This window comes from Notolabrus celidotus, chromosome 2 (assembly GCF_009762535.1).
Source record: "Notolabrus celidotus isolate fNotCel1 chromosome 2, fNotCel1.pri, whole genome shotgun sequence".
Classification (NCBI taxonomy): Eukaryota; Metazoa; Chordata; class Actinopteri; order Labriformes; family Labridae; genus Notolabrus; species Notolabrus celidotus.
In genome coordinates, this window is record NC_048273.1 from 38369090 (window position 1) to 38384532 (window position 15443).

At 39.4% G+C, this 15443-nt stretch overlaps 1 protein-coding gene across 7 annotated transcripts in view; it reads right to left on the reverse strand.

The window, feature by feature from the left end:
• tprb (translocated promoter region b, nuclear basket protein) overlaps positions 1-5496 on the reverse strand; it is a 35477-nt gene extending 29981 nt beyond the window's left edge. For all 7 annotated transcript variants that reach the window (XM_034701613.1, XM_034701606.1, XM_034701600.1 and 4 more), the window contains exons 1-13: positions 5333-5496; positions 4842-4946; positions 4677-4750; positions 2812-2908; positions 2606-2709; positions 2341-2505; positions 1963-2055; positions 1735-1815; positions 1365-1452; positions 1091-1231; positions 864-967; positions 441-638; positions 82-189 (exon numbers count right to left, since the gene is read on the reverse strand). In XM_034701613.1, the coding sequence (XP_034557504.1) occupies positions 82-189; positions 441-638; positions 864-967; positions 1091-1231; positions 1365-1452; positions 1735-1815; positions 1963-2055; positions 2341-2505; positions 2606-2709; positions 2812-2908; positions 4677-4750; positions 4842-4946; positions 5333-5483 (1509 nt within the window). In that variant the 5' untranslated portion in view covers positions 5484-5496. The remainder of the gene's footprint in view (positions 1-81; positions 190-440; positions 639-863; positions 968-1090; positions 1232-1364; positions 1453-1734; positions 1816-1962; positions 2056-2340; positions 2506-2605; positions 2710-2811; positions 2909-4676; positions 4751-4841; positions 4947-5332) is intronic.
• Between the last annotated feature and the right edge of the window lie 9947 nt (positions 5497-15443).

The following is a 15443-nucleotide window of genomic DNA, read 5'->3' on the forward strand; positions in this document are numbered from 1 at the left end:
GGGAAAGGACGGCATCGAAAATAAGAACCTTGGAGACATTTTAAAAAAGATAACAACAGGGTCAAAAGCACGAGAGCTCACCTGCTGAGCCATGTCCGCTATCTGAAGTGCACACCGCTGGTTGTCTCTTTCCAGAACAGAGGAGCGTTTGTTAGCTTCATCAGCATCCTTCTGCAGACGGTGCACCTCCTGATGCAAACACAAAGTATTAACAATTTGGAGGTTAAAAAGGTGTGTTGTCTGGCAGATTGTATTCTTTTAATTGACAGATTTAAAATAAGATGAACATTAGTATTTCTTCACTTCTTCTCCTCCACTTACAAAAGTTTTTTCTCAAGTGTTCAAACACAACAAATGCAAATGAATAAAGAGGGAAAAACACAGACATAGTGCAATAATAACGGCAAACAACATACACACAACTTGTTTGCATCACCAACCTTCACAGCCTGCTCCAGCTTGGCAGAAAGACTGGCCACAGACTTCTGCATGCGCTCATGTTCGTCCCTCTGCCGCTTGAGGATGGGGGCTTTGGCCTCCACTTCTTGCACGATGTCATCCAGGTACTTGTTGACCCGCTTGTTCTCCAGACGCTCCAACTGCAGCTGCTCCTGACTTTCCAAATATGCTGTGTACACCTGAAAACACAGATATCAGCTTGTTTAAAAAGGAGAATGATGAGCAGTGGAGATATCTGGGTCAATGCTGTAACATTTACATCAAATCATTTAGAAAACAGAAAATAACAGTCATATCAAAACTTACTTATCCTTAATTAGCTTAGAACACTATTTTATATTTAGCAAACCACATGATTTACTAGGCGGTCTCATTCGGCCACATGTTTGAATAGATTAATTTACCTCGGTCAGCTTCATGCCGGGCTTTATCTTGGATACAGCAGCAGCTGTTGGAGACATCGTTGTCATTTGCTCCTCTGTGAGCAAAGATGTTGAACTGACGGGGCCTGGGCATTCCAAACAAGAAGAGATCACAGGGTGTATTTGTTAATTTCTTGAAGATTACTTTAAAATAAAAAAGTGCATTTAAGATTAAAAAAAAAAACACTTGCAAAATGAACTCAACTGACCTCTGAGTTTAGAACTTGTAAGCAGCTCATTGGCGTTGTCGAGCTCTTTCTCAAGAGCGTGGATCCTCTCCTTCAGCTCAGCCGCAGTCTTGTCTGTGGCGCCGTTCATCTCCTGCAGCTTCTCCTCGAGGGCCTTGTTGGCTGTTTGGCAGCAGAAGGAAGCAGAGAAACAGTCAGTGAATACTAATAAAGCCGCACAAATGATCAAACATCCCCTTCAAGGAAGAAGTGAAGAGCTGAAAGATTGGAACAGTAGCTGTGATCAGTATTTTACCTTCTCCAGCATCCTTCAGCAGCTTATGCAGCTCCTCCACGGCCCGACTCAGCTCTTCACTTTTGGCCTCGGAATCTGCTGCTGCACTCTGAAACCACAAAACAGGGTAAGTTTCTGGACAGTTATAACATATGACAACATATATTCAATAGTGGAGCATCTAGTTTGTGTTCAGCTCTATGTTTGGAGTGGAGTTGAAGTATCAGTGCTTCATCACTTCGTCTTTACCAAAGCTCAACAGGCAACCAAGTGATTCAAGTTTGTTCATCATAAACAAATAAGTCAAAAGTATAGGACACATCGATGTGCTGTGGAGTTGAAATCAGTGGGAGTAAATGCTTCAGCTTGCTGTCACAAACACGATACATACCTTGTAAAGATTTGACAGCTTAATGTTGGCATTCAGCTCGTTCCTGAACTTCTCCTCCATGGTGGCTTGCTGTTCCTTGGCCTAATGAAAGGTCATCCAGTCATTTGTCATGTACAGTAAAAAATCCCACTGAGTGCTACATTATAGATCCTGTTGTTCATTAAACTGAAAATAAAATCTGCTATTGTGTAAACGAAGACAGGATTCATACTTAAGAGAGACACACACCTCTTTTAGTTTGTTGATCATGTCCTCATTTTGTTTCTGGAGGTTTTCATTCGATGTTTTCAAACTGCCCACTTGGTCTTGGTATCTGCTCAACTGCAAAACAAGAGAAAAATTAAAATGTAAGTACGGACCATTGGAGATGATTGTCTCTATTCTTAACCAAATAAATAAATAAAAACTGATGGCAGCAAAACATTTGGCATTAAGTGAATTAATCACAAAGTACCCAGTGTACATGTTGTCAATTATGCTGAAGTGCAGCTGGTTTGCACATCATCAAAGCTCTACGTACAGTGGAATGTAACTCTATACAGACAAAAATGGCTGTTTTGTAATTGTAATTTGTAATAATTGTCTTTGATATAAAACAAGACATGCCTCCTCTGTTTTGTCTTCCAGGTTGCACTTCAGTTCCAGGATCCGGTTTCCCTTCTCCCTGGACAGGGCCAGCAGCTCCTCGCTCTTAGCCTTCAGTTCCTCATTCAGCCAAGATGTCTGTCCATGCAGCAGCTCCTTCTCTTGCTCCATTCGCTTCTCTTTGTACTGTAACCAAAAGCCACAGCAGATTTCTGTTATTTGTTCATAGTGTAAAATGAAAGGAAAAAGAGGAAGCTGTTGACCATCTTTTCTCAACATAGCTCACCTTTATGTTGACTTCAGCTGCTTCAAGTCCGTCCAGTTTCATCTGCAGAGCCATTTTAGAGGTGTTGACTTCCACCATCTTATCATTGAGTGTCCTGAAGTCATCTGATGATGCAAAGAAATGAAAGAAGTGCCAGGTTCAAATGACGGTTCAATACAAAATGAGATGTTTAATCAAAGCCGGCGGACTAATCTATAAGTCTGTACCATTTAGATGCTCGACTTCCAAGGACCTTCTTTCCAGCGTCCGCAGAAGCTCTCGCTTTTCTGACTCCAGTTCCTCTTTGGCCTTTGACAGCACAGCCTAACAAATGACACAATTTCAATCACAGTCATTGTTGATACAAGTTAACTGATTAAGAGATTACTGTAAAACTTTTCCAGTATTCAGTCCATGTAGGGATGTAAACAATTAATTGACTATCGATTAATTGATTGTTAAGAACTTATTAGAAACCTGTATTTTTGTTTTCAATTTTACGCCAAGTGGAACAAACATCATGTGGTCTCATGTTACATTCAGCTTCCAGGGAGGTGTTTGAAGTTTAAAGCATGTTTGGATGTGAATCAGCTGTTTAAAGGTGTTGCACACAGCGGAGACACTCAGCTGGCGGCTGTGGCTGTGCGTCAGGTCTCCACAAGTGTTTTTTTTTAAAGAGGATCAACACGCAACTGCTGTCATCAACGACACGGACACGAAGGTTGATAACTTTAAACAGGACATTTTAACCTTTGGATACAAAGCCAACTGACTATTAGAAATTGCTAGTACACTATGTTTGCGGAGCAGCAACATCAGAGCCGTCTGAGCTTTTCTGCCGCTGGACTGATTCTGACCCGGTTGCGCTCCCAGCTGACGGCGTGCACATGCTTATTTTTCTTAATAAGAACGAGTAGGCAGAAAACTGGACCGTGTGAGTCTGAAGTACTTTTCTGTTCAGTTCTCTTGTTGCAACAAAACCACAATTAGTGAACAATCCATCACTTTATATGACTGTATGTCCACGGAGAATATTTTTATGAGCCTGATCGTTGATAGTCAGTGTTAAACATGTTACCTGTATCCAATACGTCAGTTATATGCATTTTGTTGCTGTGGAAAATATAATTTCGGGGAAAAACAACATATTTGGCATTGTTTTTGACTGAAGAAAACTGCTTTTTTTAATGATTAATGGATAATTGACCATTAACATTTGCAAAGATTGATCACGGCAAATACTTAAAATTTACATCCCTAGTCCAACGTAGTTATTAATTCAGAATTAAGTTAAATGTTTTTGATACTTCACTACAAAGCATTCTCTGAATGTGAACCAAGAAGTAATTCAATATATATTCAACACATTTCAGCAAACTTTAGTCTAAAAATCATTCATTCATTTAACCAAAAAGTGTTTATGTTGAGATGAACAGATGAGTTGAGAGCACTAGACATCAACCATTACTTAGAATTCAACAACAACACTTCTGACACTATCATTACAGTTGACATGACTTTAATTACAGTAAACATAACAGCAGAAAGCAACACAAAGGATTAGTAGAAGTCATGTGACTGATAAGAATTCCTACATATGATTTCTTTTCTACACAAATGTTCCTCATGTGTCCCTCACATGTGCCGGCCAGAGAGCTTTCTGTTTTTATGCACTAAAACTGTGGAACTCTCTGCTTCTGGACATTAAAACGGTGAGCTCTCTGGGTGTTTTTAAAAGTAAACTAAAGATTTATCTCTTTAATCTGGATTTTTAACTTGGAGTTATTTCATTTTAGCCCTGGACTGCATTATTACTTTTATGACCATTGTTTTTGCATATCTTGCAATCTATTTTAATGATTTGATTTATTTTTCTGGTATTTATTTGATTTGATTTAATTCTAATTTTTAAAGTATTTCATATCCCATTCCTCTCTATCTTGTTTTAGCCTTGTATCATTTTATATGTTGCTGTTGTTTTCTGACTATGTTTTTCTTGGAAGCATTTTGAGCTGGATGCTTGAATGTATGAAAGGTGCTATAGAAATAAAAATGAGATAAGTTTCAACATGGCTGATGTTGTTTGCCTTACCTGCTCTGATGATAACCTCCCTTGAGTGGATTCATATTCCCTGTTTTTCTCCCGCACACTTTTAAGTTCATCCCCTGAAAGAGAGATTAGAAACAAAGCCAATGTCATAAACTACAGTCAGTGTGAATTCAAGCTGCAGAAGCTGAGTCTAACATTCAGTCTTACCGAGCTTGGTGAACTCGTCCTTGAGTTTGAGATGTTCTTGAGTCTGTGACAGAAACTCATCCTGACTCTGAGCAAGTTGTTTCACTTTCTCAAAGAAGTGTTGCTCTGTGGGAAAAACAGGAAAGATAAGGCGTTAATCATGGCATTAACAGCCGAATATCACTTATTACCAGGATCATTAAACCCTTAATTCTCGTTAGGAAGCTGGGTTACTTGACCGACTAGCTAAAGCTCTCATTAGCATCGTGCTTATTGACAACCTGCAGTTACCCCCAGGGTTATCATACTCCTGAATCCCATAGCTGTTTAAAGGAATATTCAATTAAGTTAGATTAAACATAAACCAATTAACAACTGTATGAGGCTCTGGTATATTTTAAATCAAAGCACAGTTAATCATTTTAACTTTATTCAGTTAATCGACATGCACAGTGAGCACTACAGCACATTGTAGCACGGCTAGCTAACCAAAATATGAAGCACTATCTTACCGTTGTCAACCCGGAACTGTTCCTGCTGTGCTTTCAACGAATCTATGACATATTGCTGATCCGAAAGGACCCTCTCGAGTTTATTTTGAATAGTTTTCGGTAGCTTAGAGATCTCCGAAGCTTCCAACTCCTGCAGCAACAGTGCCGCCATTTTTCTGCGACGACTGTTTGAGCACGCGCAGTTCGCAATTTGATTTCGTCAATCTCCCCGGTGCATTATGGGAGTTGTATTTCTAAACAAGTCAAGTCAAGCTTTATTTATAGAGCACATTTAAAACAACCTCAATTGACCAAAGTGCTGTACAGATATTAAAATACAATATAATCATACACAATATAACAATAAATAAAAACAATAAAAGAATAGTAAGAGCTCAATTTAGGAAATAAAAAGAGTAAAAAAGTAAAAAAAACCCAAGGATTCTTGCTTAGCTGGGACTGAACGCCAAGGAGAAAAGATAGGTTTTTAGGAGTGTCTTAAAGTGCTCAACAGACTGTGCAGCACTAAACTGGAAAGGTAGGCTGTTCCACAGCTTTGGGGCCGCCACTGAGAAGGCTCTGTCCCCACGAGTAGAGAGTCTGGGCTGAGGTACTGCCAGGAGCAGCTGGTTTGATGACCGAAGTGCTCTGCAAGTACTGTGAGACTGTACAAGGTCTAATAAATAGGATGGTGCCAGACCATTTAAACACTTAAAAACAACCAGTGCAAAGATTCAAGGACAGGACTGATGTGATCCTGCCGTTTCTTTCCAGTCAGCAGGCAGACGGCTGCATTTTGGACGACTTGTAGACGCCGCAATGCTGACTGTTCAAGACCAACAAACATAGAGTTACAGTAATCCAAGCGTGATGTAATAAAGGTGTGAATCACTCTCTCGAAATCATTTCTGGGAAGATAAGGCTTCACTTTCGCTAGTAGTCTTAGCTGAAAGAAGCTTGTATTAACAATTGAGCTTATCTGCTTGTCAAACTTAAAGTCACTGTCCAAAATAACACTGAGGTTCCTTACAAAAGGGTGACAGTAAGGCTTAAGGGTGCCAATTGCGCTATCATAGCCAACCAACAGATTTTGTTGGCCAAATAAAATAATCTCTGTTTTGTTTTTGTTCATGGAGAGAAAGTTCACTTCCATCCAAGATGGAACATCATTGAGGCAGTCTAGTAAGACCTGGACAGAGGAATGATCATTTGTTTTTAAGGGCAGATAGATTTGTACGTCATCAGCAAAACAATGAAATGAGACATTGTGCTTTCTAAATATGGATCCCAGTGGTAACATATATATCGAAAAGAGGAGGGCCCCCAAATAGAACCCTGAGGCACCCCACAGGTTAGGGGGGAAGTGGCTGAAGAATACTGGCCGAGCTGTACAGAGAAGCTCCTGTCTGAGAGATACGACTGAAACCACTTAAGAACAGTACCCTTAATGTCCACACAGGTGTTTAAGCGAGACAGGAGGATGTTATGATCCACCGTATCAAAGGCAGCTGTCAGGTCCAGAAGGACCAGGATCGCAGAGTTACCAGAGTCAACTGTTAAAAGAAGGTCATTTAAAATTCTTAAACAACTCACACAAACAACTGTCTGAAATGGCAGGGGCGGAGACTGATTTTCGTGACTGGGGTGGCCAAAACGGGGCCCAGGCTTTTGCAGGGGTGGCATTAAGGTAGACACTGTATGCACACACACAAAATAATATAATTTATTTACCATTGCTATCTGGTTGACTCAAAACTACTTTGACTGCTAAGTTGCAGGTATAGTCTGCAAGGTGGCATGTAGGGTTGCCAACTTTTTCACTACTAAATAAGGGACAGGTGCACTGTGCCATGGTGGTGTGAGCATGATGTGTGAACTCAGCGTGTATTCATATTCTTATTCAAATGGAAATGCAGAAAGTGCGTATATTCCCTATAATCCTTACTGTATCATTATGTAACCTCATATGATTAAACCTCAAAGAAACCACAATTTGGCTCTTTACATAAAAAAGGCAAAAGAAAAGTTGAATGCAAAAGAGGAGTATGACTTAACAAATGTACTTTTTCCATGGATACTCTTTGCTGCTCTTGACTGACTCAAGCAGTCTTTTGTCCTTTAGCACAGCCAGAGAGAAGTCCTGACATGACAAGTCACAGTTTACAGATATTTGAAGTTCATTTTTGATCAGCTCTGTGCTGCATCTGTTTCTTGGGTCTGACCATTTCATGGCCATCAGAGAGAAAATCCTCTCCCCACTTTTTTGCAGGACTTGGTGCATTTGTGCTGTATACAACTGATGCACGTGAGAGGGCCTGTGATTGGATGACAGGCGGTGTGACTGGCACATGATCTAACACTGGCATTTTATCTGATCTAGGATCTATAGAGTGCAGTCGGCTGTATTTACAAGAGTTAATAGTCAATATACGGGACAATTGAGGTCCCGTATGAAACAAACCAATTTAGCTAAATATAGGCTAGGGGATGTCCCTGCTGTTAATACGGGACAGTTTACAACCCTAGCAAGGTGGCATGTAAGGATAATTGGAGTAAAAGAGTTAAGGGTTCCAAGCTAGAGTCTTCCTGTCTGGACTGTTTGGTTTTTTTTTCCAACTAAAGTGATGACCAAGATTTTGAACATGCAAGATCTTTCCCAAATGAAGCTGGAGTGAAGTAGTTTTCTCTTACTAGAGTTTGAAACATTATTTTTAACACCCAGACTAAATTGGACAGTAAATAAACTCTAAAGTTTGAGATTCTTCCCCATTACAGAGAAATATTATTTTAAACTACCAGCCTGAAATGGAAAGTTTAAGAACCCCAATGAGAAAGCACTGAAAGTAGGGATGCTAGTGTGCTGGTTAGCCCTGCTGGTTCAGGCTTCAAATCCAAGCTGAGGCTTTTCTGTGTGGATAAAAGAGTGAGCTGGCTTTCTCCCTCTGAAATGGAATGTGGTCCATACTTTTGAACTACCAGGATGAACTAAAAATACATACAACTCTACAAGGCCACACTGACAGTTGTCATAGTAGTGTGGTATTAGGAGTGCAACCTTTGAGTGAAATAATGCTCATTTCAAATCCTGGGCAGTGGCTTCCACTGTGAGATGGGATTGTCATGCTTCACCCACACTGTAAACTGACCTGTGCTTTTAAACTAACATAACAACATTGTAAAATAAAACTACCAAAAGGGCCAGCACTGCCAAACCAGGAGAGCAGGAAACACAAGGGAGCAGGAAGTCAATGGTCCCGAAACAGAGACAAGGGTAAGTTACAAAATAAAACAGGAAACAGAACAAGAAATATGAGGGAGTGACATATAACAACTTCACTAGTCTGGATGCATGACACTGCAAACAATTGAGTCAAATAAAATAATTTTGCTATAATCAGCTGATTACAGACCAGATTATACTGCTGTAAGAAATGAGTTGTGACTATCCACAAAACACAAGGATTTCAATGAGGAGGATGGTGCATATGGACTGGACAAGCTAATACTGTAAATTGTATTAATTTGTTTGTTTGTTTGCTTAAATCGATTATGACTTCTTTGCCGTTGATTGGATTGAACAGTTTGAGAGAGACAGGAAATGTGGAGAGAGAGGGGGAATGACATGCACCAAGTCATGCCAAGTGAGCTGCTTCTACCATGTGCTAGCACCGAGTGCTAACGGTAGTGACAGGTGGAAGGCAGCTGCTGGCAAGCTAACTGGAGTTTTCCATTACCCAGTGAAATATATCCACTTTTCTATAGGTTAATCAACTCTATCCAGTGTTGCAGATCTTAGAACCCCAGATTAAATAGTGTGCACATCAGCAGATGCTTTCAGCGGTGATTGTAATTGGATTTAGATTGTAATTGTTGTATAGTTCTTTGCATTTGATTTGTTCATTGTTTTGGTACATTGAGTATCATACATTTTAAAGATATAGTCAGGTTAATTAAGTATTATGTTTCTATAATAATACTAAATTGTTATCCATTTTGAACAGAATACATTGGCACCAAGAGATCCTCCAATATAAACTCTGTAGATGCTGTAAGTATCTACACAAATTCTTGAACAGCATCACATAAGTATGACAGTGCATGTCAGAAAGCAACAAAGCTACCTAATAGACCTTGTGAACTTACATTAAATTCAATATTAAAAGATATCTGTATTACTGAAACCCTTAATAATGATTATTTTGTCAATTGATAATCCAAGACAGTCAGCAGGTGGCGCCAACACCCAGTGAATACACAGCCTTGCATGTGCTGTTGTGCGTGTAAGCTGTGTGCGTAAGTATATGTGTGTGTCACTTAAAGGCAGGGTGTAACTATGAAAATAATCCTCCTGTAGAAACTATTACAGTGTTGGAACTCCAAGAGACTACCTCTCATTTTTATATGTTTTAAAACAATACAACAAAAAGAGAAAGAGAGAGAGAGAGAGAGAGAGAGAGAGAGAGAGAGAGAGAGAGAGAGAGAGAGAGAAAGAAAGAGAGATAGATACATGATTAATTAAATTAAATCTACTTAAAATACATGATTTATTGAATTTAAAAAAGCAAAGAATTACAACTAGTTCCTTGAACCAACTGGGTGCTTGGGCCATAATGATTAACTCCTAAGTGATGCCCCACCCCATACCCCCTTTATATATATATTCACACACACAAAAGAAGATACTTAATCCTGGGTGATTTACAATAGTCTCCATTTTCCTGTGTGTTTTTTCCAGGATGGTCAGTCAAGAACCATAAGGCAGTTTCAGTTCATTGACTGGCCAGAGCAAGGAGTCCCAAAAACTGGAGAAGGTTTCATTGACTTCATCAGCCAAGTTCATAAAACTAAGGAGCAATTTGGACAAGTTGGACCCATCACTGTACACTGCAGGTACATCTTTTTGTGTAAAGATTTGTGTGACAGACAGACAGACGGACAGACGGACAGACGGACAATTATTAATTTTGTTACGCAATCATATTAAGATTAGTACTTTAAGGGCCCGATCTACTAAAGGTTTGCGTGTATTGTTGTGGAAGTTTTTTCCGTTACCTCCCGTTACGAGAGAGAACAACAAAAGAAACCCACAACATCATATCAGTAACCATGCATAGTGGGTGTTACCTAAAACACACTTTTTTCTGACAAACATTACTTACATTTCTGAAAAGATCATCATTTATGGAGCATATGTAATGTTATATGCAACTTTATAACTTCAATTTGAGCCTCTGTGTTCTTTTAAGTGTTTTTTTAAGTTCACAGCTCTATCCCAAAATGTTCTTGAAGTCCAAAATTAATCAAGCTTCTTCTCACATGTATGGCCTCTTTTTTTTTATTTTACTGATTTTCTTTGACTTTTATTTGCGACTCTATATGTTGGTTTGGACGGCTTCCTCAGCTTCAGTTTGAGTCATTTCCTAACTGCGTTCCTGGTGACATATGCCAGGTAGGTATTTAGACCCTGTCTGGACCAGTTTTGACAAACACTGCAGTGGTTTATTAGTTCATAACCAAGGTGATACCTGCCTGAGACAAAAGAGAGGCAGCACAAACCTCAGTAGTTTTAAGAATGATGTTTGCTTCAGGCAGCAGAGCTATTTTCTTACACTTAGCTGTCACGCCTGGATACCAAGATGTATAGTTGCCTGTAGCAACAGTGCTGTGTAAACCTCTTAGTCAGCCATGTTGGTTGTTGTCAGCACTTGTCATAATAGTGAAACTTAGAAGAATGGACTACTACAGGAATCAGCAGTAGGTTTTAGACGTGATTCAATAGATATTCAAGTTCCCTTTTTAGGTTCCAGTTAATGCTGGACAACAGTGTTACAGAAGTTCAGAAGAACCCATCCACTCATCCCTTTATTAGTCCACGCACACATCTGTGTATTCATTCAAACAATGAGTATCAGCTTAGCGTGAGAAAGAGACTAACCCAGCGGTGGACTGTAACGTGGGGGTGATATGTGCACTGTAATTTAATTTCTGCAGCAGTTACAGCTTTGTTACTCATCCCCATTCACCTTACATTCATCTCCTCCCTCCTGTTATCTTTGGCAGTTTGCTTGTTCACCTTTGGCACAGTAAAAACAGAATAGTGCTTTGTGTAAGTATGGAGTTTTTGCATATCGTTCCACTCATAAAAAGTAGTTGTTTGTTTTTTATGTGATAAGAGTTTGATCTCATCTGGGGAAAATGAGTGAAATGATAATATTTACTTCCCCCCTTTTCATTGAAAGCAGAGTCAAGAGGAACTTACATATATAACTGTGACAAATAGGTTTTCATTTAGGATGACAGTAAGCGAGTACAGGTCATAGTTAAGTCATCGCTCCCACGTCCGCTGCCCATATATGGTCCCAGGGACCATGTGTGCCTCAAATCAGGCCTCCACTGCAGTGTCATGACATCACCTCAGTGCAATTGTTCCTTATGTGGGTGAACTAGAGCGTGGCGGGAGCACTTTCCAAGAGTCCAAACACAAAAGTGAGAAGGGTTTTCCAATTAGCGCAGCAGTAAACACAAGGGGGAATCAAAACGTCAGAAATGGGGGTGGGATCACGTGGTCATACCAGGGGTAAACATCTGAGGTAAACACTGGTTTTAGGGGAGCGATGACTCAAATCATGCTCCAATAAGGGGGCTGTTCCAAGAAACAAGTTTACAGAGGTGAATTCTGGGTAAACATGAAACAACCCGACTCTGTCATTTGCAGCAAAGTTACTCACAGTACTGCGTAAACCTGAGTCTTTGAAGAAGCCCACGCTTTGTATATGTGCATGTTTTACAGAATATTGATGCAGATTACGCCTCCTCACTTGTTAATGGTTTAATGTTTATTCTAAGCTTACAGATGAGTCATCTTGCTTTGAGGTGAATCTTCTTCAAACTGTTGCACTGACTCTACTTCTGTTGCACTCACTGAACCATTTTATCTGCTGGAGGAATGCCTTATATAGAGCACTGTACATAATTGTGTAATATGGGAGAAGCTTGGGGGCAAATATTTGGGTAAAACCTCTTTAATAGGTGTGAACTTTGCAAATCAGTGGTTGCACACTTGCTGCGCCTGAAGTTAGCTGCCATTCTTGCGTACAGTGCTGTGGTCTAAGTCACCAGCAGCCAGTCAGGCTGACATGTTAAGGCACTTCAGGAAACACCTCTCAGCGCTGCCAGAGAAGTGTTGTGGGAGGTGTCCTAAAGGTTTTGATAAAACTTAGACACGCTAATACTGTGGAAAGTGAGGTGCTACCAGCTGGAGGCTATGCAAGCCGTGCCAGATGCGGTATTGTGGAAAACAGACACATGTATTTATTAGGGAAATATTTGTTCGCGTGTTTCAGTCTGTTGCTCTTTCATTTTGATTCCTCCTTTGCAGGCAATATGTCAGAGATTATTGGTATTAAACCACAATAAAGTAGACTTCTCAGGGTGTTTTGGAAGATGCTTTTGCAAAGTCAATGCAATTTAACCCCATTTTAGTAAAGGGATTGAGGACACTCTTTTCCCTGGGATTTAAACAGGTGTAAACGAACTTAGTAACCCACTACTACTAAAACTACAACCTTAATCCTGTTATAGGATTGTCCTGATTACCTCAGTATAGATCTCTTCTCTTCATATCATCAAAGCACACTCCTTGATGAAGCTTACATGCTGCTATCTGTTAATTTACAGAGATTCGCTCACTTTAGGCCAATTCTGACCTGAATTCTGAGTTGCATGACTTGTTTTGAAGTTGGGTCAGATTCAGCTTGGATTGCGTGATGTTTCCGTGCTGTGTACAAGCGGGCACGAAGGCCAAGCATGACCAGTTAGATGAATTTCTGGTATGCTGGAAATTTTGGCCAATCGACAGCGTCCTCTCTCATGTTGACAGCGGTAGCATATTGATTGCGCCAGTGCAAAATGGTAAACAGTGTCTGAGATCACCATTACAACAAGCTTCATCATGTAGACAATGGAAATACACACAAATATACACCAACCAGCCATAATATTATGACTGCTTGTGCGATGTAACGCTCTTCAGTACAACAGCTGCTTACTTTCACAAGGTGACTTCATTTTCAATTTTTGTTGACATGTCAGAAAGGTGATGAATGTACCTCATATTTATAAGTGTTACTCTGACTTCATTTTAAACCTGTTAGAGCTGCCAAATGACAATTCATTGACCATTAGAAATGCCCCCTCACTGTTAAACCCATGCAGTTTGAGCTCTCAGGTCAAGCTTCAAAAGCTGACCGTAAAGCCGGAACACATAATTTGTAAGCTTTGGTTGCGCGTTGTAAACAATTCGCTCTACAGTGTAAGCTGACATTACACCATGGCATTTATATAACTGCACAGTGTATGCCTGGTCTTAGGGAACAGAGAAGGGACAGCAGGGGAAAGATACAAGCAGTCATTAGGCCGTTTAGGCAGCTAAGAGAGGAGCTTTAAGGTCAAACCATAAATGCTTTTGGCCAAATGAGGGTATTTTCCTACTGAATGCATAGATGTCATATTCATCTTTGTACTGCCATATATCTGATAACAGCAGTCAAATAAAAAGTGCTCCCAAGTGTTTGCTCAAAGAATTTCTAAACTTATTATACATTAGGGCAGATGGGCAGCAGGGTGTTGCTACTACTTAATGTTACTGTAATAAAAGTAATGGAGGCCACAGACTGCACCACGCTGACCACTGACTGACTGACTTTTTAATACCGCCTGTAATTACTTCTATTTAATCCATTTGTAAAATGTGTATATATCTATTTTTATTTTTACTTATTCTATTTTACTAATTTGAACTTTTTCTTGATTGTACTTCTGTCTGGGTTGCTGCAACAACTGAATTTGCACCCTGGGGATCAATAAAGTAACATCTTATCTTACTGTATCTTACTTGAATGCTCAGCGTGTCTAAACTGTTGATCAGTTTAGTGTCAAACTTTCAGGAAAGCCTAAAGTCATGTTTTCCAACATTTGAGGGTAAATTTATATTTGTGTGGAGTGGACTAAACATTATGGGCTGTGCAGCAAATTGTTTGGAAGTGCTTGAAAATATTTTGGAGCTTTTCCACCCTCTGGTGATGACATCACTGAATCTGGGGTTGGACATTCCGTGCAATACAGACAAATTGTACAATTTTGTGTGACGTACATGGCGTTTTCATGCTGACCGTGCTAGCTAACAAAATGCCACTTTGGGTCAGTAAAGTCTCACGTCTTTTGACTGATTTGAACTTGAAATGATCTTTCTCTGATAAAGTGAAGCAAGTATTACCTCAAAAGATTGCAAACTCAGCTGTTAGACGAATACTTTATGGACTATTTGGCAAGTGAAGTTTTTTTTTGCGAACCTGTTTCCTAATGTAGTAGTTAACGTGTTTGTGTGGAAACATGCTTGACAGTTATATTACTTTGTTATATAATTTAATTTAACTCAATTGTGGATTGGTTTTACAAGTCTTCAGAAAACTTAACCGGCTTTTATGTTGTGGTTTTGACATGCCTGCAGCTCACTGGGGTCACATGGGAGTCAAGTTTGATGACGTTGTTTAACATGTGACAGCCTGCTTCCACAGGATGCCCTCTGTATTGGTATGTAACACTGCATTTCCTGACTTTTTCATGTTTTTACTTTTGTGCTTCTGTTTTGAAAATGAGGTTAGATTATTATTATTATTTATGTTTTTTTTTGTGATTTTTGTTATGGTGGATTTAAAGCTTATTCTTAAGACCTGCTTTCTTTTGATGGTAAGAAGAGCAGTTGCATGATGGAGCCACACTCTTTGCTGAATTTTCTTTGTAAAGTATAAGGGACTGTTTGCATGAAAAAAGCTAGACTTGTATTAAGTAATACAATAATAGATAAATAGATAAATAGATGAATAGATAAATAGATAAATAAATAAATAAATAAATAGATAAATAAGAAGATTGCAAAGGTACTTCATTATCTGTATAGGATATTTTCAGCTGTTTTATTCACCTGAAAACACCTGATAACTCATCCTGCATTCAGGGAAGTTTTCTTTCTATGCATCCAATGACACTATTTCAGTAAATCAATCAATCTTTATTTATAAATGGCCAAATCACAACAAATGTTATCTGAAGACTCTTTCCAAATAGAATAGGT